The sequence below is a fragment of the Haematobia irritans genome, chromosome 3, assembly GCF_050003625.1.
Source record: "Haematobia irritans isolate KBUSLIRL chromosome 3, ASM5000362v1, whole genome shotgun sequence".
Classification (NCBI taxonomy): domain Eukaryota; kingdom Metazoa; phylum Arthropoda; class Insecta; order Diptera; family Muscidae; genus Haematobia; species Haematobia irritans.
In genome coordinates, this window is record NC_134399.1 from 159,540,053 (window position 1) to 159,561,428 (window position 21,376).

At 25.9% G+C, this 21,376-nt stretch overlaps 1 protein-coding gene across 1 annotated transcript in view; it reads right to left on the reverse strand.

The window, feature by feature from the left end:
• LOC142228544 (tRNA dimethylallyltransferase) overlaps positions 1-21,376 on the reverse strand; it is a 591,910-nt gene that overhangs the window by 425,491 nt on the left and 145,043 nt on the right. The window contains exons 3-4 of the mRNA XM_075299000.1: positions 9,905-10,162; positions 9,622-9,746 (exon numbers count right to left, since the gene is read on the reverse strand). Coding sequence (XP_075155115.1) covers positions 9,622-9,746; positions 9,905-10,162 — 383 coding nt within the window. The remainder of the gene's footprint in view (positions 1-9,621; positions 9,747-9,904; positions 10,163-21,376) is intronic.

The following is a 21,376-nucleotide window of genomic DNA, read 5'->3' on the forward strand; positions in this document are numbered from 1 at the left end:
AAACAACTTTAAGGAATACAGATAAATGGAAGTTTTTGAGCGACTTTAAAGGAAAAAGCTACTTGAGGAATCACAATGGACTTATGGTGGTCCAAGTGGATAACAATTCGATCCAATATTTGTTGTCATCCTCTACAACCTAACCTAACCATCTAGACTGCAAAGATTGTAATCCATAAACCTAAATACGGAAATAAATAAAATTTGAAATCTGTCTATAGGGGGACAATGTCAACAAGTGAAGCGATATCACATTTTCAAACTTCAACTAACAACGAATCTCTGGAAATTTTTAGGACAATATTTTTTTATTATGGAAGAGTGTAGGCTGTACAGCATTCCCTTCAAATTTCTATAATTGCTCAATATTTTCTAAAGTTGTATTTTTTATTTTTGTACATGTCATAGTTATAGTAGATATTATATGCAGTATGTGCAGTCCAGACTGACACTTCCACACTTCTAGCGTGAGAGAATTGCTTGCACGAATGATTCCCATAGCCCCGACACCAACAACACCATCTCATCGTTTTAATCACATTTCCCCTTTTTTGTTTTTTAATAAAATCTATTTAAGATTACCTCGATTCGTTTTCTTGCCGGTGAACAATTTAATTCGAAATTAAAGAGATGCGGAAAAGGAAAAAAATACGAATTACAAAACTACATAACAAGAATTGGAAGTATAGTGCAACCATACCTTGTAATTTAGAAGCTACAATATGTCCATTTAAGTTAGCCATAAAGAGTAAAAGGTTCAGCACAATTAAAAACTTAAAGTATGTGAAAAGTAGTAGACAATTGGTGAAGTAAAGCCATTGACCACCAAATATCATCGGAGGAGACATGGAACGTGATACGGAAGACCACAGGTGGCAAGAAAATAACCATGAAGCATTGGCCCATAAATCATGGATTTAGTTAATTCAGAAAAAAGAAAAATATTAATGGAATATTTTATTGAGGACGTGTAGCGCCCCCTATATGTAAAATGTGAAACTAAAGTTACACTATAATGCATTTATGGTGAGTGAATACACCCAGAGAAGGAACATAATCACCCCAAATATGTTTCCAGAGCAAAATTTTAGTTATGGACGGTGAACATGGAGCGTGTATGTCGCAACCATGTTGTTTGAGGGAAACCTCCAAATTTCTACCTATTGAAAATATCACGTTTCTACTCATTCTACTCTACTCTATAGCAAATTATGTCAAATTTTTATTTCTATTGTAAATTTTGTCAAAATTTTATTTCTATAGAAAATTTTGTCTAAATTTTATTTCTATAGAAAATGTTCTCAAAATTTTATTTCTATAGAAAATTTTGTCAACATTTTATTTCTATAGAGAATTTTGACAAAATTTTATTTCTTTAGAAAATTTTGTCAAAATTTTATTTCTATAGAAAATTTTGTCAAAATTTTATTTCTATAGAAAATTTTGCCAAATTTTATTTTTATAGAAAATTTTGTCTAAAGTTTATTTCTAAAAAAAAAATTGTAAACATTTTATTTCTACACAAAATTTGGTGATAATTTTATTTCTATAGCAAATTATGTCAAATCTTTATTTCTATTGTAAATTTTGTCAAAATTTTATTCCTATAGAAAATTTCGTCAAAATTTTATTTCTATAGAAAATTTTGTCTAAATTTTATTTCTATAGAAAATTTTGTCTAAATTTTATTTCTATAGAAAATGTTCTCAAAATTTTATTTCTATAGAAAATGTTCTCAAAATTTTATTTCTATAGAAAATTTTGTCAAAATTTTATTTCTATAGAAAATGTACTCAAAATTTTATTTCTATAGAAAATTTTGTCAAAATTTTATTTCTATAGCAAACTTTGTAAAAATTTTATTTTTATAGAAAATTTTGTCAAAATTTTAGTTCTATAGAAAATTTTGTCAAAATTTCATTTTTATAGAAAATATTGTCAAAATTTTATTTCTATACAATTAAATTTGGTGATAATTTTATTTCTATAGCAAATTATGCCAAATTTTTATTTCTATTGTAAATTTTGTCAACATTTTATTTTTATAGAAAATTTTGTCAAAATTTTAGTTCTATAGAAAATTTTGTCAAAATTTCATTTTTATAGAAAATATTGTCAAAATTTTATTTCTATACAATTAAATTTGGTGATAATTTTATTTCTATAGCAAATTATGCCAAATTTTTATTTCTATTGTAAATTTTGTCAAAATTTTATTTCTATAGAAAATTTTGTCAAAATTTTATTTCTATAGCAAATTTTGTCAAAATTTTATTTCTTAGAAAATTTTGTCTAAATTTTATTTCTATAGAAAATGTTCTCAAAATTTTATTTCTATAGAAAATTTTGTCAACATTTTATTTCTATAGAGAATTTTGACAAAATTTTATTTCTTTAGAAAATTTTGTCAAAATTTTATTTCTATAGAAAATTTTGTCAAAATTTTATTTCTATAGAAAATTTTGTCAACATTTTATTTCTATAGACATTTTTGTCAACGTTTTATTTCTATAGAAAATTTTGCCAAATTTTATTTCTATAGAAAATTTTGCCAAATTTTATTTCTATAGAAAATTTTGTCTAAAGTTTATTTCTAAAAAAAAATTTAAAAATTTTATTTCTACACTAAATTTGGTGATAATTTTATTTCTATAGCAAATTATGTCAAATCTTTATTTCTATTGTAAATTTGGTCAAAATTGTATTCCTATAGAAAATTTCGTCAAAATTTTATTTCTATAGCAAATTTTGTCAAAATTTTATTTCTATAGAAAATTTTGTCTAAATTTTATTTCTATAGCAAATTTCGTCTAAATTTTATTTCTATAGGAAATTTTGTCAAAATTTAATTTTTATAGAAAATATTGTCAAAATTTTATTTCTATAGAAAATGTTCTCAAAAGTTTATTTCGAAAAAAAATTTTGTTCAAATTTTATTTCTATAAAATATTTGTCAAAATTTTATTTCTATAGCAAATTTTGTCAAAATTTTATTCTATCGAAAATGTTCTCAAAATTTTATTTATAGAAAATTTTGTCAAAATTTTATTTCTATAGCAAATTTTGTCAAAAGTTTCACTTCTATAGAAAATTTTGTCAACATTTCATTTCTATAGAAAATTTTGTCTAAATTTTATTTCTATAAAAAATTTTGTAAAAATTTTATTTCTATAGACAATTTTGTCAAAATTTTATTTCTATAGAAAATTTTGTCAAAATTTTATTTCTATAGAAAATTTTGTCAAAATTTTAGTTGTATAGAAAATTTTATCAAAATTTTATTTCTATAGAAAATTTTTATTTCTACACTAAAATTGTCATAATTTGATTTCGATAGAAAATTTTGTCAATGTTTTATTTCTATAGAAATAAAATTTTGAGAACATTTTCTATAGAAATAAAATTTTGTCAAAATTTTATTTCTATAGAAAATGTTCTCAAAATTTTATTTGTATAGAAAATTTTGTCAAAATTTTATTTCTATAGAATATTTTGTTTAAATTTAATTTCTATAGAAAATTTTATCTAAATTTTATTTCTATAACAAATTTTGTAAAAAATTTTTTCTATAGTAAATTTTGTCAAAATTTTATTTTTATAGAAAATTTTGTCAAAATTGTAGTTCTATAGACAATTTTTTCAAAATTTCATTTTTATAGAAAATATTGTCAAAATTTTATTTCTATACAAAATTTTGTAAAAATTTTATTTCTATACAAAATTTTGTAAAAAATTTATTTCTATACAAAATTTTGTTTAAATGTTATTTCTATAAAAATTTTTTTAGATTTTATTTCTATAGAAAAGTTTGTCTAAATTTTATTTCTATAGAAAATTTTGTTAACATTTTATTTCGTTGTTTGACAGTTGACCTTTAAACTGTTAATTATATTCTGGCGAGATCTAGCCCATGTCCTTGTAAAATCGACATATCCACGTAGCAAAAATTTAACAAATGTCTCATATTTTCCTATACCTCAAATATATGTCTCGCCCTATAAATCATAAATGCACATTTATGCGATTGCATAAAAATGGCTCAAGATTTAAATATTTCCAATATTTTTTTTTTACTAATATCGTGTTTCATCCCAGGGCTTTAGCCGATTAATATTTTGTCCAAAGCCCTACAGATTTAAATTGATGTATAAAGGAATATTAACCTTCCCTCGTCCCAACAAAATTTTAAGAATTTGAGAAGGTATTATATTTTTGGTGAAGGGTCCCGCCGGACTTTAGACTTTCCTTTCTTATTATTTTAGTGATTACGTTTTTATTCGTGTGTTGCTTCAGTTAACAAGTCAAATACCCATTTTTTACCATTGTCATTAAATATAGACCCACCCTATTGTAATAATGAAGTAAGATTATAAATTCACATTAACGTGAGAAGTTATAATAACTTATAGTACTGCTGCAATGTTAAATATATTCCAGAGAAATTAGTGGCATTGCAAGTTACAGTTTTAGTATTTGGTGGGGTTGCCATTGTTCCATTTCATAAATAAAGTGCATTTTAATTTCATGTAGTAGTAAAATTAATAATTCGTGTATGTCGTTGAAAAGTAATTAGTGTCATTTATAAATGTGTTTTAAAGGAGATGTTTATATGAAATGCAATTAATTCAAATAAATTAAATTTCATAAAATATTAAAAATTTTATCGAATTAAATTATGTAAATTGACTCAATTAAATAAATTACGTTAAATAAATCAAATAAAAATAAATCTTGATTTTAAACGGTGTAGAATAAATTATTTTTTTTTCGTTTTCAATCACGAGATTAGTTGATACAATTAATTTTAAATTAATTTTATTTAGTTTTAACTTCACCAAAATTATAGTATCATTCACCAAGGGCAATTAAAAACAGACGTAGGGAACAGATGGATAACTTTGTGGATCTACATTTTTGATACCTTCTCAAATACTTCAAATTTGTTGGGAGCTATATTCCAACAAAAAAAGGAGCGTCGCCCAAAAAGTAGTGAAAATGTTCTCTTTGGATTAGGAAGTGGTGCAAAATTGGCGCACAAGTGATGAATTTAACATGGGCTTGTCATATGACGGATGTCCACCATTTCACCAACAGCCGTTGCACTTAATTTGCATCACTTCTTAACGTGTGATTCGAATTCAGCGTTTTGGATATGAATTAAAACATTTTGTGATATTTTGTTAAATACAATTTTTTTATACCCTCCACCATAGGACGGGGGTATATTAACTTTGTCATTCCGTTTGTAACACATCGAAATATTGCTCTAAGACCCCATAAAGTATATATATTCTGGGTCGTGGTGAAATTATGAGTCGATCTGAGCATGTCCGTCCGTCTGTGGAAATCACGCTAACTTCCGAACGAAACAAGCTATCGACTTGAAACTGGACACAAGTAGTTGTTATTGATGTAGGTCGGATGGTATTGCAAATGGGCCATATCGGTCCACTTTTACGTATAGCCCGCATATAAACGGACCCCCAAAATTTGGCTTGCAGACCCTCTAAGAGAAGCAAATTTCATCCGATCCGGCTAAAACATGGTACATGGTGTTAGTATATGGTCTCCAATGACCATGCAAAAATTGGTCCACATCGGTGCATAATTATATATAATTCCATATAAACCGATCGCCAGATTTGACCTCCGGTGCCTGTTGGAAGACCAAAATTCATCTGATTCAGTTGATATTTGGTACGTGGTGTTAATATATGGTCTCAAACACCCATGCAAAAATTGGTCGAAATCGGTCCATAATTATGTATAGCCCCCATATAAACCGATCCCCAGATTTGACCTCCGGAGCCCCTTGGAAGAGCAAAATTCATCGGATTCGGTTGAAATTTGGTACGTGATGTTAGTATATGGTATCCAACAACCATGCATGAATTGGTTCATATCAGTCCATAATTATATATAGCCCCCATATAAACCGATCCCCAGATTTGACCTCCGGTGCCTTTTAGAGAAGCAAAATTCATCCGATCTGGTTGAAATTTGGTACGTGGTGGTAGTATATGATATTTAACAACCATGCCAAAAGTGGTCCATATCAGTCCATAATCATATATAGCCCCCATATAAACCGATCCCGAGATTTGGTTTGGAGCCTTTTGGAGGAGTACATTTCTTCCGAGTCAGTTGAAATTTGGTACATTGTGCTAGTATATGGCAGTTAACAACCATGCCTAACTAGGTCCATATCGGTCTAAAGTTATATATAGCCCTCAGATAAATCGATCCCCAATCACACAAAAATTGGTCCATATCAAGTTCATAATTGTATATAGCCCCCATATAAGCGACCCCGATATTTCAATTCTGGCTCCCTACGTACCGTGCAAAAGTCCATATCGATTCGTAATTATTTATAGACTTACATACCTTTTTGTCTAATATATACCACGTGTGGACTAACTCACAATTTAGAAAACAATTTAAGATACCACAACCCAAGTAATTCGATTGTGTATAACAGTATTTCGTAGAAGTTTCTACGCAATCCATGGTGGAGGGTACATAAGATTCGGCCTGGCCAAACTTACGGCCGTTTATACTTGTTTAAAATTTTTTTATGATTTTTAATGCATTCTAAGGCTTGTCTGAAAGGTTTAACCTCAAATATTTTCAAAAATTCGCAATTTTTCTAGAATGGATGTAGCATTTTTTTAGATAACATTTAAATAATTTTGTTCCATTTTTATACCCACCACCATAGAATGGTGACGGGGGTATAATAAGTTTGTCATTCCTTTTGTAACACATCGAACTATCGATTTCCGACTATATAAAGTATATATATTCTTGATCAGGGAGAAATTCTAAGACGATATAACGATGTCCGTCAGTCTGTCTGTTGTAATCACGCTACAGTCTTCAATAATGAAGCAATCGTGCTGAAATTTTGCACAAACTCGTCTTTTGTCTGCAGGCAGGTCAAGTTCGAAGATGGGCTATATCGGTCCAGGTCTTGATACAGTCCCCATATATACCGACCTCCCGATTTGGGGTCTTGGGCTTATAGAAATCGTAGTTTTTATCCAATTTGCCTGCAATTTGAAATCTAGAGGTATTTTATGACCATAAAGAGGTGTGCCAAAAATGGTTTGTATCCGTCCATGTTTTTGTACAGCCCCATACAGACCGATCTCCCGATTTTACTTCTTGGGCTTATAGAAACCGCAGTTTTTATCCAATTTACCTGAAATTGGAAATCGAGAGGTACGTTAGAACCATAAAGAGGTGTGCCAAAATTGGTGAGCATCGGTCCATATTTTGGTATAGCCCCCATATAGACCGATTTTCCGATTGTACTTCTTGGGCTTCTAGAATCCGAAGTTTTTATTCAATTTGCCTGAAATTGGAATTCTAGAGGTATTTTCGGGCCATAAAGAGGTGTGCCTAAAATGGTGAGTATCGGTCCATATTTTGGTATAGCCCCTATATAGACCGATCTCCCGATTTTACTTCTTGGGCTTATAGAAACCTCAGTTTTTATTAAATTTACCTGAAATTGAAAATCTAGAGGTATTGTAGGACCACAAACACGTGTGCCAAAAATTGTGAGTATCGGTCCATGTTTTGGTATGGTCCTCATATAAAACGATCTCCCGATTTGGGGTCTTGGGCTTATAGAAACCGTAGTTTTTATCCAATTTGTCTGAAATTGGAAATCTAGAGGTATTTTAGGACCATAAAGAGGTGTGCCGAAAATGGTGAGTATCGGTCCATATTTTGGTATAGCCCCCATATAGACCGATTTTCCGATTTTACTTCTTGGGCTTCTAGAATCCGAAGTTTTTATTCAATTTGCCTGAAATTGGAAATCTAGAGGTATTTCCGGGCCATAAAGAGGTGTGCCGAAAACGGTGAGTATCGGTCCATATTTTAGTATAGCCCCCATAAGAACGATCTCCCGATTTAACTCCATGGGTTTCTAGAAACCGTAGTTTTTATCTGATTTGCCTGAAATTGTAAATATTCTGGTATTTTAGGCTCACAAAAACGTGTATCGAATTAAGTTTTTATCGGTCCATTTGGTAATGCCTCCATATAGACCGACTTCACTTCTTGAGGGTGTAGAAGGCGCACTGATCATGAAAATTGCTTGAAACTCAATGTAAAATTTCCAGATTTTACTTCTACAGATTTAAGATTTCAAATCAAGACGTTATTTTATAATTTGCTTGCACACTTACAAGAGATGTTAATGATTCCTCTAAAACTCAAACAAAAATGGTTCTTATTAATCCAGATATAATATAGTCCTCATAGGTTAAATCTTTAAATTTATCTTCGGGAAGTGTCCTGAAGTCCTCAAGCCCTCCTGAAATTTCAAAGGAAACCCTAATATTTGGTTCATGGTGGTGGGTATTTAAGATTCGGCCCGGCCGAACTTGCTGCTGTATATACTTGTTTGATTTAATATATACCACGTATGAACTTCCCAGCAAAAAAATTGGAAGTACTTCTAAAGGCACAACTTTAAAAGCACTTCCAAAAATGTCCTTCCAGAGATGTTCTTTATTTTAACTACTCAGGAAGTTCTTTTAATTCAATTTTTTATAACTCGCTGTTTTCATACTTTTAAAGGGCAATTTTAACATTTTTTGTTTCAAATATGTTAAAAACAGGGTAAGGATTAATAAAATGGTATAAATTATTTAAATATTGTCGAAAAAAAATTCTAAATTCATTCTAGAAAAATTGTGAAATTTTGAAAATATTTGAGGTCAAGGGTTTCAGACAAGCGATAGATTGCATTAAAAATCATAAAAAATTATAAAAAGTAATTATTTGTCAAAATACCACAAAATTTTTTTAATTCACATCCAAAACACGGAATTCGAATCACATCTAAAGAAGTGGTGCATATTGAGTGCAACGGCTGTGGAAATGGTGAACATCCGTCCTATGACAAGCCCATGTTAAATTCATCTCTTCTGCGCCAATTTTGCACCACTTCCGGATCCAAAAAGAACATTTTCACTACTTTTTTGGCGACGCTTTTTTTGATGGGTTACTTAGAATTTAGAATACGATGTTAGGAGGTTTCAAGATACCTTGCCATCGGCAAGCGTTACCGCAACTCAAATAATTCGATTGTTGATGGCAGTGTTTAGTAGTAGTTTCTACGCAATCCATGGTGGAGGGTACATAAGCTTCGGCCTGGCCGAACTTACGGCAATATTAGTGGCATACAAACTCTGTAGGTTCTGAACATTTCTGTTCAGATTATGATAGAACTCCCACAACCATGTACCCCTTAATGTTCTTAAATATGGAAATGGCGGTTTTCCCAAATGACAACAAATGACAAACCCACAAATGCGTTGGTTTACTAATTCGGTAGGGATGGTTTAGGGTATGATATAGTCGGCCCCGCCAGACATTCTACTTTACTCAATTGTTGGAAGTGCTTTTAAAGATCTGCCTTTAGAAAAATTGCTTTAAATTTTAATTAGATTAAATAAAATTTTCGAAAACAGAAAAAAAATATTTCAAGCCTTTCATACCTGATCTTGCTCGCAACATTAAAATCACAAACTATAGTTTTGTTTTTTGAACCACTGAAAGCAACATCAATATAATGAGCTACCTAGATCGATGACTTCTTACCTTATTATTTTTCTTTTATTATTGGGATGGATACGATTGGCATATTCGGGATCGATTTTCCTTAAATGGTTATGCAGTAATTCCGATGACATTTTCAGCATAGCAGATGGAGCTAAGAACGTAGGCTGAAAAGTAAAAACAAAACGAAACAGAAAGTCTCATTACCAAAAAAAAAACAAAAACAACCGCAAAACAAAAACAAGGCAGACGAAATAATTTTTGTGACTTTCATTTTTTTGTGTGTGGTTGTTTGTCAAAATATACGAATTTTCGAATAACTTACATTTTCCAAATTCTCAGACTCAGTGGCAACATCTTGGCCAACCTTAGTAGCAGCATCATCCATGGAGGCCAGAGTTAGTGGAGATACAGCTTTTTTTGAGGAGCTTGTAGGAATATCTACATCATTTGTTGGAGGTGACAATGAGACATCTTCCGAGCTTGTTGAACTCACCAAAATATCCCATAGTAGGGATTCAATGTAGTAGTTGGTGCCACCGACCACAATTGGGCATTTGGACTGTGACAAAAGGCTTTCAATCTGTTGTGGGATTGTTTTTTTTTTTTTTTGTAAAATTGAGTTAAGGAATAATTGGGATTGGCTAATTTTTTTTTTTTATAAAATGAATAAAATAATTAAAAATGTCTATCACGTCTTCAAAGGTTATTTCACTCGCCCTCTACATGCAAAGGGGACCACTTGACGACACAGGAAGTTGTTTTAAACATGATTGTTTTTTAGGCAATTCTGTTTTTTTTTTTTTGTTTGGCAAAATAAGCAAACAGTTGATAATTTTTAGGCAAAAAATTCAAACATTTTATTTTTAATTCACTGCACGTTTTTTTAGCCTAATTTAAATATTTTGCCAGTTGGGATTTTGTGGTTTCTGTATGATTATGGTGTTTCATCATGTAACGACATGGTAAAATATTACTATAATCTGAATAAATAAAATAAAATTTGTGGTTGTATATCGTATGTGATTCACCAACACCGTTTCCAATCGTGCCAAAAATAATCTACCAAACTTTGAAGAAAATTTTACCAAAAATCTACCAAATTTAAAAAAATCTTATTTTGAAGTATTTGATTTCATAGGCAATCTTGCTAAAATTTTATTTCTTAGAAATTTTTGCAAAAATTTTATTTCTGTAGAAAATTTTGCCAAAATTTTATTTCTTAAAAAATTTTGCCAAAAATTTATGTCTGCAGAACATTTTGCCAAAATTTTATTTCTACACAAATTTTTGTCAAAATTTTATTTCTATAGAAAGTTGTGTCAAAATTCGATTTCTATAGAAAATTTTGTCAACATTTTATTTCTATTAAAAATTATGTCAAAATTTAATTTCTATAGAAAATTTTTCATAATTTTATTTCTATAGGAAATTTTGTCAAAATTTTATTTCTATAGAAAATTTTGTCAGAATTTTATTTCTATAAAAATTTTGTCAAAATTTTATTTCTGTAGAAAATTTTGTAAAATTTTATTTCTATAGAAATTTTTGTCAAAATTTTATTTCTATAGATAAGTTTACTTCTACAGAAGATTTTGCAAAAAAAATTTTGTCACAATTTTATTTGTATAGAAAATTTTGCCAAAATTTTATTTCTATAAAAAATTTTCCAAAAATTGTCTTTCTATAGAAAATTTTGCCAAAATTTCATTTCTATAGGGAATTTTTTCAACATTTTGTTTCTTTAGAAATTTTTGTCAACATTTTGTTTCTTTAGGAATTTTTGTCAAAATTTTATTTCTATAAAAAATTTTGTCAAAATTTTATTTCTATAGAAAATTTTATCAACATTCTATTTCTTAGAAAATTTTGTCAAAATTTTATTTCTATAGAAAATTTTGTCAAAATTTGATCAAAATTTTGTTTCTATAGAAAGTTGTGTCAAAATTTGATTTCTATAGAAAAATTTGCCAAAATTGTACTTCTATAGAAAATTTTGCCAAAATTTTATTTCTTAGAAAATTTTGTCAAAATTTTATTTTTATAGAAAATTTTGCCAAAATTGTACTTCTATAGAAAATTTTGCCAAAATTTTATTTCTTAGAAAATTTTGTCAAAATTTTATTTCTTATAAAATTTTCTCAAAATTTTAGTTCTATAAAAAATTTTGTCACAATTTTATTTCTATAGAAAATTTTGCCAAAATTTTATTTCAAAAAAAAAATTTCCAAAAATTTTCTTTCTATAGAAAATTTTGCCAAAATTTCATTTTTATAGGGAATTTTGTGAACATTTTGTTTCTTTAGAAATTTTTGTCAAAATTTTATTTCTATAGAAAATTTTGTCGAAATTTTATTTCTATAGCAAATGTTGTCAAAATTTTATTTCTATAAAAAATTTTGTCAAAATTTTATTTCTATAGAAAATTTTATCAAAATTTTATTTCTATAGAAAATTTTGTCAAAATTTTATTTCTATAGAAAATTTTGTCAAAAGTTTATTTCTATAGAAAATTTTGCCAAAACTTTATTTCTTAGAAAATTTTGTACAAATTTTATTTCTATAGAAAATTTTGCCAAAATTTAATTTCTATAGAAAATTTTGCCAAAATTTCATTTCTATAGGGAATTTTGTCAAAATTGTATTTCTATAGGAAATTTGGTCAAAATTTTATTTCTATAAAAAATTTTCCAAAAATTGTCTTTCTATAGAAAATTTTGCCAAAATTTCACTTCTATAAGGAATTTGGTCAACATTTTGTTTCTTTAGAAATTTTTGTCAAAATTTCATTTCTATAGAAAATTTTTTTCGAAATTTTATTTCTATAGAAAATGTTGTCTAAATTTTATTTCTATAGAAAATTTTGTCAAAATTTTATTTCTATAGAAAATGTTGTCAAAATTTTATCAAAATTTTATTTCTATAGAAAGTTGTGTCCAAATTTGATTTCTATAGGAAAATTTGCTAAAATTGTACGTCTATAGATAATTTTGTCAAAATTTTATTTTTATAGAAAATTTTGTCAAAAATTTATTTCTTAGAAAATTTTGCCAAAATTTTATTTCTATAAAAAATTTTGTCACAATTTTATTTCTATAGAAAATTTTGCCAAAATTTTATTTCTATTAAAAATTTCTAAAAAATTGTCTTTCTATAGAAAATTTTGCCAAAATTTCATTTCTAAAGGGAATTTTGTCAACATTTTGTTTCTTTAGAAATTTTTGTCAAAATTTTATTTCTATAGAAAATTTTGTCGAAATTTTATTTTTATAGAATATGTTGTCAAAATTTTATTTCTATAGAAAATGTTGTCAAAATTTTATTTCTATAGAAAATTTTGTCAACATTTTATTTCTATAGAAAATTTTGCCAAAAATTTATATCTATAGAAAATTTTGCCAAAATTTTATTTTTATAGAGAATTTTGTCAACATTTTATTTCTATGGAAAATTTTGTTAACATTTTATTTCTATAGAAAATTTTGTCAGGTTGATAGTTTTGCTGCAAGTAGAAGATGCTGATGAGGAATGTGGTAATACCGAAACGTGCGTCCATCCAACCATCTTGCAGTCTATAGGGCTTTGCCCAAATAAATTTGACAAACATTCTTTTCCTCTGTTGGTTAAGCTACACTTGTAGTTTAGTCAATGTATGGTTTAAGCTGCAATAAAAAACAACAACAGAATTTTATTTCTATAGAAAATTTTGTCACATTTTTTATTTCTATAAAAATTTTGTCAAAATTTTATTTCTATAGAAAATTTTATCAAAAATTTATTTCTATAGAAAATTTTGTCAACATTTTATTTCTATAGAAAATGTTGTCAACATTTTATTTCTATAGAAAATTTTGTCAACATTTTATTTCTATAGAAAATTTTGTCAACATTTTATTTCTATAGAAAATGTTGTCAACATTTTATTTCTATAGAAAATTTTGTCAACATTTTAGTTCTATAGAAAACTTTTCATAATTTTATTTCTATAGGAAATTTTGTCAACATTTTATTTCTATAGAAAATTTTGCCTGAATTTTATTTCTATAAAAATTTTGTCAAAATTTTATTTCTGTAGAAAATTTTGTCAAAAAATTATTTCTATAGAAATTTTTGTCAAAATTTTATTTCTATAGATAAGTTTACATCTACAGAAGATTTTGCAAAAAAAAATTTGTCACAATTTTATTTGTATAGAAAATTTTGCCAAAATTTTATTTCTATAAAAAATTTTCCAAAAATTGTCTTTCTATAGAAAATTTTGCCACAAATTTCATTTCTATAGGGAATTTTGTCAACATTTTGTTTCTTTAGAAATTTTTGTCAACATTTTGTTTCTTTAAAAATTTTTGTCAAAATTTTATTTCTATAGAAAATTTTGTCGAAATTTTATTTCTATAGAAAATTTTGTCAAAATTTTATTTCTATAGAAAATTTTGTCAAAATTTTATTTCTATAGAAAATTTTGCCAAAATTTTATTTCTTAGAAAATTTTGTCAAAATTTTATTTCTTATAAAATGTTGTCAAAATTTTATTTCTATAAAAAATTTTGTCACAATTTTATTTCTATAGAAAATTTTGCCAAAATTTTATTTCTAAAAAAAATTTTCAAAAATTGCCTTTCTATAGAAAATTTTGCCAAAATTTCATTTTTATAGGGAATTTTGTCAACATTTTGTTTCTTTAGAAATTTTTGTCAAAATTTTTTTTCTATAGAAAATTTTGTCGAAATTTTATTTCTATAGCAAATGTTGTCAAAATTTTATTTCTATAAAAAATTTTGTCACAGTTTTATTTGTATAGAAAATTTTGCCAAAATTTTATTTCTATAAAAAATTTTCCAAAAATTGTCTTTCTATAGAAAATTTTGTCACAAATTTCATTTCTATAGGGAATTTTGTCAACATTTTGTTTCTTTAGAAATTTTTGTCAACATTTTGTTTCTTTAGAAATTTTTGTCAAAATTTTATTTCTATAGAAAATTTTGCCAAAATTTTATTTCTTAGAAAATTTTGTTAAAATTTTATTTTTGTAGAAAATTTTGCCAAAATTGTACTTCTATAGAAAATTTTGCCAAAATTTTATTTCTTATAAAATTTTGTCAAGATTTTATTTCTTATAAAATTTTGTCAAAATTTTAGTTCTATAAAAAATTTTGTCACAATTTTATTTCTATAGAAAATTTTGCCAAAATTTTATTTCTAAAAAAAAATTCAAAAATTGTCTTTCTATAGAAAATTTTGCCAAAAATTTCATTTCTATAGGGAATTTTGTCAACATTTTGTTTCTTTAGAAATTTTTGTCAACATTTTGTTTCTTTAGAAATTTTTGTCAAAATTTTATTTCTATAGAAAATTTTGCCAAAATTTTATTTCTTAGAAAATTTTGTCAAAATTTTATTTTTATAGAAAATTTTATCAAAATTTTATTTCTATAGAAAATTTTGTCAAAATTTTATTTCTATAGAAAATTTTATCAAAAGTTTATTTCTATAGAAAATTTTGCCAAAATTTTATTTCTTAGAAAATTTTGTCAAAATTTTATTTTTATAGAAAATTTTGCCAAAATTGTACTTCTATAGAAAATTTTGCCAAAATTTTATTTCTTAGAAAATTTTGTCAAGATTTTATTTCTTATAAAATTTTTGTCAAAATTTTAGTTCTATAAAAAATTTTGTCCCAATTTTATTTCGATAGAAAATTTTGCCAAAATTTCATTTTTATAGGGAATTTTGTCAACATTTTGTTTCTTTAGAAATTTTTGTCAAAATTTTATTTCTATAGAAAATTTTGTCGAAATTTTATTTCTATAGCAAATGTTGTCAAAATTTTATTTCTATAAAAAATTTTGTCAAAGTTTTATTTCTATAGAAAATTTTATCAAAATTTATTTCTATAGAAAATTTTGTCAAAATTTTATTTCTACAGAAAATTTTGTCAAAATTTTATCAAAATTTTATTTCTATAGAAAGTTGTGTCCAAATTTGATTTCTATAGGAAAATTTGCTAAAATTGTACCTCTATAGAAAATTTTGTCAAAATTTTATTTTTATAGAAAATTTTGTCAAAAATTTATTTCTTAGAAAATTTTGCCAAAATTTTATTTCTTAGAAAATTTTGTCAAAATTTTATTTCTATAAAAAATTTTGTCACAATTTTATTTCTATAGGAAATTTTGCCAAAATTTTATTTCTATAAAAAATTTTCCAAAAATTGTCTTTCTATAGAAAATTTTGCCAAAAATGTATGTCTATAGAAAATTTTGCCACAATTTCATTTCTATAGGGAATTTTGTTAAAATTTTATTTCTATTCAAAATTTTGTCAAAATTTTATTTCTATAATAAATTTGGCCAAATTTTATTTCTATACGAAATTTGGTCAAAATTTTATTTCTATAACAATTTTGTCAAAATTTTATTTCTACAGAAAATTTTGTCAACATTTTATTGCTATAGAAAATTTTGTCAACATTTTATTTCTATAGAAAATTTGTCAAAATTTATTTTTTAGGACATCTTGCCCAAATTTTATTTCTTAGAAAATTTTGCCAAAAATTTATGTCTATAGAAAATTTTGCAAAATTTTTTTTTTTTTTTTATAGAAAATTTTGTCAACATTTTATTTCTATTAAAAATTTTGTCAAAATTTAATTTCTATAGAAAGTTGTGTCAAAATTGTATATCTATAGAAAATTTTGTCAACATTTTCTTTCTATAGGAAATTTTGCCAAAATTTTATTTTTATAAAAAATATTGTTAAAATTTTATTTCTATAGAATATTTTGTCAAAAGTGTATTTCTATAGAAAATTTTGCCAAAATTTTATTTCTATAGAAAATTGTGCCAAATTTTCATTTCTATAGGGAATTTTGTTAAAATTTTATTTCTGTTGAAAATATTTTCAAAATTTTATTTCTATATGAAATTTGTTCAAAATTGTACTTCTATAGGAAATTTGGTCAAAATTTTATTTCTATAAAAAAATTAAAGTACTTCGTAGTTGTAGAGGAATATTTTACAAAATCTACCAGGTTTTTCAACCAATCTACAAAACATTAAAAAATCTACTATTTTTGATAGAATTCTAGAGTGTTCACCGAAATATATTTGTTTTTCTAATTCAATTACTAAATTAATTGATCCAATTAGTTTCTTTAAGTTTAAATGGCTTTTACATTTTTTATTTATTTGATTCAGTTAAAGTTTTAGTTGATGTTGATCATAGAACTCCGTTTAATGAAAAAAAAAGCGTCGCCAAAAAAGTATTGAAAATGTTCTTTTTGGACCCGGAAGTGGTGCCAAATTGACGTAGAAACGATGAATTTAACATGGGCTTGTCATAGGACGGATGTCCACCATTTCAACAGCCGTTGCACTGAGTTTGCATCACTTCTTAAGGTGTGAGGCGAATTCAGTGTTTTGGATGTGAATTAAGAAATTTTGTGATATTTTGACAAATAAATAATTTTTAAAATTTGTTGTGATTTTAAATGCAATATAACTTTTGTGATCAAATATTTTCAAAAATTCGAAATTTTTCTACAAAGGATTTAGCATTTTTTTCGGCTAAATTTAAATAATTTGTATCATTTTATTAATTCTTAATCTGTTTTTAACCTATTTGAAACACACAAAAAAATTAATTAACCATTAAAAATATGAAAAAAGCTAGTTATAATGAAATTGACTCAAATGAACTTCCTGTGCAGTTAAAATAAAGAACATCGTTGGGAGAGCATTTTTTGAAGTTCTTTTATAGTTGTGCCTTGATAGGAACATCCAATTTTTTTTCTTGGATATTAATAATCGATTTCCCACCATATAAAGTAAAAGGAGAAATTAGAAGGTCTCACAAAGACCGTCCCTCAGTGCTTCGAAAGCGATAAACAATATGTGCGTCGATTTTTATTCTAGTTTCTGTTTTTAATAGTCTATGATATCGAGCTTCAAATACAAAAATAACATTTTGCTATAATTGACTAGAAATATTTGATTTTTTTTGTTTTTTGTCGAAAAAAGGGTTAAATTATGTCAATGCGTAAAAGAACGAATGGTCCAATTTTAGCCGAGTTAAATATTTTTTATAGGTATTGATGATGGTTTTTGAACTAAACCCAAAATAAAACTAAATTTGAGCAAATTAAAATTTTGAACATTTTTTTAAGTTATGGGATTTTTCTACCCAAATAGGATAAGTTACAAAGGACGTTAAAAAATTATATCTCTCAATTTTGTTTAACTACTATTTTCATTATAGTTTTGATTATTGTGTATATAATTGAATGAAAAAAATCTGTTATATTGGTTTAGAAATATTTTTTTAATTCTGGAGTTATTATTTTTTTTAAATAGAAAACTAACAATAAATTTAAAACAAAATAAAAAAATACATTTTTTTTATTACAAGTCCTCAAAGTACCATCAGATGGACAAAATGGAAAAAATTGAAATTTTCACAGTTTTTTAAAACTGTTGCAAAAATAACGTAATTTTTTCAAAATTTGCCAAATTTTAGTTTTTGATAAAAAATTAACAAAAAAATCAAAGACAGAAATGAAGTTCAGAGATATACAAGTTCTCAAAGTACCACTCGTACTTGTATTCACAATATAGCCAAAAAGGAAAAACTGTGCAAATTATATATAAATTGTTATAAATTATAATAGTTACTTCAAAGTAAAAAATTATTTCTTAATTCCATAAAACAAAAACTTTAAATAAAAATTGCAAAATCCTCAATATATGTTTTAGAATTTTTATCTTTAAATTTAAAATAATATATCAGTTATAGACGATTTATTTACATCAAAAATGTTTTTCGTTACTTTAAGGAAACTTTTCCTCAGTTCCAAAAGATAAGACCTTAACGGAGGGATGCAAATCTGCATGATTCGTTTAATGAAACAAATTGTAAAAAACGAAAAGTTTAAAAAATTTTCCCATAGCCGAGGAGACCAATTTTATAGGTCTGTCAATAGGGTTCCGGTCCACCTTTGGTCTCAAATTGGTCAATATCTCGGTTCACAAAATTTCAAGGAACGGTCTATACCCGTTCTCAAATGATGGACGTTTTGGATATTTTTGATCCCTTTGTATGGGACGAACGGGACGAAAAGTGACATTGGCCAATCGGCTTTTTCTATGTTTTGACCATCAACAAGGCTCTACCAAGACTATGAAAACTTGCATTAGCTAGCAATGACACATATGTCTAGTTAGGTTTGTGGGATTGGTATATGGCGTTCTTTTCAATAGCTACAAAATCAATCAATTCCTCAATCTCAACTTAACTATAACATTTTTGATAAATGTCATGTCAAAAATTGTCCATGAATGTCATGTCAAAAATTGCCCAATTACAATTTGTCACCTACGAAGACATTTTATAAATTATTTATCAAATCTAAGACATTATCACATCAACACCTAAATTTCAATTAGGTACGCCGTAAAACGACCCCTTTTAAATATTGCTAACGTGTTCCCAGCTAGCCACAGTGGCACAATGAGATTTTTGCTGTGAGAACCAAAAACAAAATTCAATTCAAAATTAAATTGATAGTAAACCCAAACATTAAACCTAAAAACAACAAAACACCAAACTGCCATTAAACCATTGACAATTTCAAGGCATTGGTGCGTAAACGCATTTTTTGACAAAAATTTTATTTTTAATATTTTTGTTTTTGGCATATTATTTTTTTCTTCTTTGTGTGTCTAGCTTAAGACAAACTAAACTTGGGAAATTGTTTAATAATTTGGTTTTAGTGATTTTGGTTTAAAGCTTGCTTGCTAATTAAAATGAAGTAGTTTTACAATTTCGCCTATTGTCACATGTCGGCAACAAGGCGAAATGAGTAAAATATCGTTAAAACGGTTTAACACCACATACCAAAGACACTAGATTTTACCAAAGAATGTCTAACATATAAAAGTGTTAAAAAAAAATACAATTGACACCACAGTGGTGAGCTTCTTTCTTATCACTGAGCGCTACCCGATTGTATGTTTAGCTCAATGACAAGGGACCTACTTTTTATAGCCGAGTCCGAACGGCGTGTCATATAACGATGAAACCACTTAGAAAAGCTTTGAAACACTCAGAAATGTCACCTGCATTACTGAGAAGGAATAATCCCATGACCCATCCCAAAAATCGCAAAACGGAAAACTTTCTTCAACCTCTATTTTTACACACCGTTCTTATGAATAACGAAATTAATTGGGAAAAATTTCGTTGCAAAAGATGGAAGTGATCAGATGTTATTGACAATCCCCAATTTTGAGTTTTGCGAATTAGTAAACCAGAAAATAGGGTTTTATTTCTATAGAACATTTTGCAAAAATTTTATGCATATAGAAAATTTTACCAAAATGTTATGCCTATAGAAAATGTTGCCAAAACTTTATTTCTATAAAAAATGTTGCCACAATTTTATTCCTATAAAAATTTTGTCAAAATTTTATTTCAATAGAGGATGTTATCAAAATTTTATTTCTATAGAAAATTTTGCCAAAATTTTATTTCTATAAAAAATTTGGTAAAATCATTTTATTTCTATGGAACATTTTTTGAAAATGTTATTTCTATAGAAAATTTATTAATTTATAATTTATTTCTATAGAAAATTTTGCCAAAATTTTATTTCTATAGAAAATTTTGTCAAAAATTTATTTCTATAGAAATTTTTTTCAAAATTTTATTTCAATAGCGAATTTTATCAAAATTTTATTTCTATAGAAAATTTTGCCAACATTTTATTTCTATAGAAAATTTTGCCAACATTTTATTTCCATAAAAAATTTTGTCAAAAATTTATTTCAATAGAAAATTTTGCCAAAACTTTATTTCTAAGGAAAATTTTGTCAAAATTTTATTTCTATAGAAAATTTTGCTAAAATTTTATTTCTATAGAAAATATTGTCAAACTTTTTATGTCTATAGAAAATTTGGCTAAATGTTATTTCTATGCAAATAGTGCCAAAATTTTATTTCTACAGACAAATTTCGAAAATTAGGTTTCTATACAAAATTTTCTCAACATTTTATTTCTACAGAAAATTTTGCCAAAATTTTATTTCCATAGAAAATTATGGCAAAATTTTGTTTCTATAGAAACTTTTGCCAAAAATTCTATTTCTATAGACATTTTTGTGAACATTTTATTTCAATAGAAATTTTCGTAAAATTTAATTTCTATAGAAAATTTTGCCAAAATATTATTTCTAAAGAAAATTTTGCCAAAATTTTATTTCTAGAGAAAATTTGGCCAACATTTTATTTCTATAAAAAATTTGGTAAAATCATATTTCTATTCCAAATTTTCTCAACATTTTATTTCTACAGAAAATTTTTTCGAAAATTTTATTTCTATGGAAAATTTTGTCAAAAATGTATTTCTATAAAAAATTATTTCAATATTTTATTTCAATAGAGAATTTTATCAAAATATTATTTCTATAGAAAATTTTGCCAAAACTTTATGTCTAAAGAAAATTTTGTCAAAACTTTATCTCTATAGAAAATTTTGCTAATATTTTATTTATATGGAAAATTTTGGCAAAATTTTATTTCTACAGAAAAATTTGTCAAACTATTATTTCTATAGAAAATTTTGTCAAAATTTTATTTCTATAGAAAATTTTTTCAATATTGTATTTCCATAGAAAATTTTGCCAACATTTTATTTCCATAAAAAATTTTGCCAAAATTTTATTTCCATAAAAAAATTTGTAAACATTTTATTTCAAAAGACTATATTTCTAAGGAAAATTTTGTCAAAATTTTATTTCTATAGA